General features: G+C 40.6%; 1 protein-coding gene across 1 annotated transcript in view; it reads right to left on the bottom strand.

Moving 5' to 3' along the window:
* Positions 1–939: 939 nt before the first annotated feature.
* The window catches only part of LOC113466512 (patched domain-containing protein 1-like), a 4946-nt gene continuing 3826 nt past the window's right edge, over positions 940–2059 (bottom strand). Inside the window, exons 3-5 of the mRNA XM_026821985.1 lie at positions 1819–2031; positions 1267–1476; positions 940–1035 (exon numbers count right to left, since the gene is read on the bottom strand). Coding sequence (XP_026677786.1) covers positions 940–1035; positions 1267–1476; positions 1819–2031 — 519 coding nt within the window. The remainder of the gene's footprint in view (positions 1036–1266; positions 1477–1818; positions 2032–2059) is intronic.

Here is a 2059-nt window from a genome sequence, read left to right as displayed (position 1 = left end):
ACAGTCAGCGGCCAAAGGCGGCCTTCCTAGTCCATCTGTCTCATCTCCAACTTTTTCAACACCTCCATCAACACCACCGGTGTCTTTTGCAACTCTTCCACCATCTCCAGCGGTGTCCTTCTTTGCGTTGTATTCGAGTCACGTCCATCTGTCTCATCTCCAACCTTTTCAACACCTCCATCAACACCACCGGTGTCTTTTGCAACTCTTCCACCATCTCCAGCGGTGTCCTTCTTTGCGTTGTATTCGAGTCGTTTTCTAATCCGTTCTTGGCGGGCACGGATTCGCTCGCCCTTATCGCTGGATGTGGTTGGCAGAACTCTCACCGGTTCTTCATCCGATGTTGAGATTGTTGAGTTCGGTGACTGCAACGTTGAGGAGCCCACCACTTCCATTGCTTCCGGAGGTTCCATCGTTGACTCAGTTGAACAAAGTTGTTAAACTGTTCGTATTTTTTTCCTTTCCTTATGCTATAGGAAGGAAATTATTATTTTTCTATTTTTTTTTTTTTTTTTTTTTTTTTTAAACTTTAATTTGGGGTTTTTTTTTTTCTTTTGTTTTGTTTTTTTTTTTTTTTTTTTTTTTTTTTTTTTATGACACTTGACTGTCGGATGTTGATTTGTCTTACGTTAGGTTCCGAAATAGTAACATGATAAAAATCACCAATTTTCAAGAAATAATGGAACGAAGATTAGAGAAAATCTAGAAACCTGCACTCTGTATTTCAAAATGATAACTTCGAAAATGACAATACCTACTTCCTAGTAGAATACCTAATTGCTGAAAATGAGCTCGAACTAACGCAAGAAGCAAGTCATGATTATATTAGGGAGAGATGATACCAAACTTTGAACAGCGACATGTGTGTAGTCAAAACACTGTTGTGTCTGTTGCTATGACAACCGAAGCGTTTGTTTACATAATGGTAGGTGTACGTACCTACTCATTATTAGGGATGAATATGAAACTGATGAACATCATGGTGACACTGCCTCCCAACATACTTTGAATTGTGGTGGGCCTCACTAGCTCGAACTGAAACATGGAAATTATGATAGGTATGAGAATGACTTTTTAATGTAGGCATTTCAACGGAATAAATGCACAAACTTTTATTTTTCCATAGCTGTTTTAGGTTTTTACTTGGGAAAACCTGAAAACCATAAACAGTTTCGCTCAGCAACTTTGGAAATTCCTAAATGCTTACTTCCAAATGACTCAAACGAGGCTTCAATTAGCCACTTAGTAAGTTAACAATCAACTTACCTGATCAAAGAATACAAAGTACGGGTGGAACACGCTCACATTGAGTGAAGACTCGTGGGCAATCCTTCGCAGTTCTTTGACCATTTCCTTCTCCATGTTACCGTCCGTTATGTTGACAGCTTGGATCATGAACCGAGACGCGATGATTTTGGTGCCGTCGTCGTTGAATTTGATATCCAAGGAAAACGGATTCGGTTTGAACAGCCACAGCTGAAAAGACAAAAGTTGGAAAGGTAAGTTCACGCAGAATTTTTTATGCGATGACTTATGCTGAAAAAGTTTTACAACCAATCCTGCCAAATGATACCTCCTGGGCAAAGGGCTGATCCAAACTCACCTTTGCTAGGTCAAGTTCTATATGCCTATGGCCTATGTTTTCTTACCTTACATTCTACAACCTCCAGATAATACATTTTTGTCATTTCACTACTCGAGTCTTAAGCTGTGTCCACGCATAGTCAATGGCCGTCGACTATCTGTGAACGCAGCTTTATAAGTTACAACTACACAATTTTACTTTGGCTAAGTGAATTACTTAAATAGTGTTCTTACGTCATTGAGGGTCTTCAAGAATCCTTCCCGAGTGTCGATGGTAACGTTGAGGAAGTCCTGGTTTCGTCTCACATAGGACACGAAGGATCGCAGCCAGGATTCAGTGTAGAGAGGGGCCGAAATAAAGCTCGATGCTTCGAATGTCTTGGTGAGATTCTCTATTTGATTCTGTACGTTGACGTCCCAGTGGGGGAGCTCTCCTTCGATAATCGCCTGAGGAAAAAAAAAGAGGCCGAGTTCT

This window comes from Diaphorina citri, unplaced genomic scaffold, assembly GCF_000475195.1.
Source record: "Diaphorina citri unplaced genomic scaffold, Diaci psyllid genome assembly version 1.1 scaffold283, whole genome shotgun sequence".
NCBI lineage: Eukaryota > Metazoa > Arthropoda > Insecta > Hemiptera > Psyllidae > Diaphorina > Diaphorina citri.
This window is presented reverse-complemented; position numbering and strand designations above follow the sequence as displayed.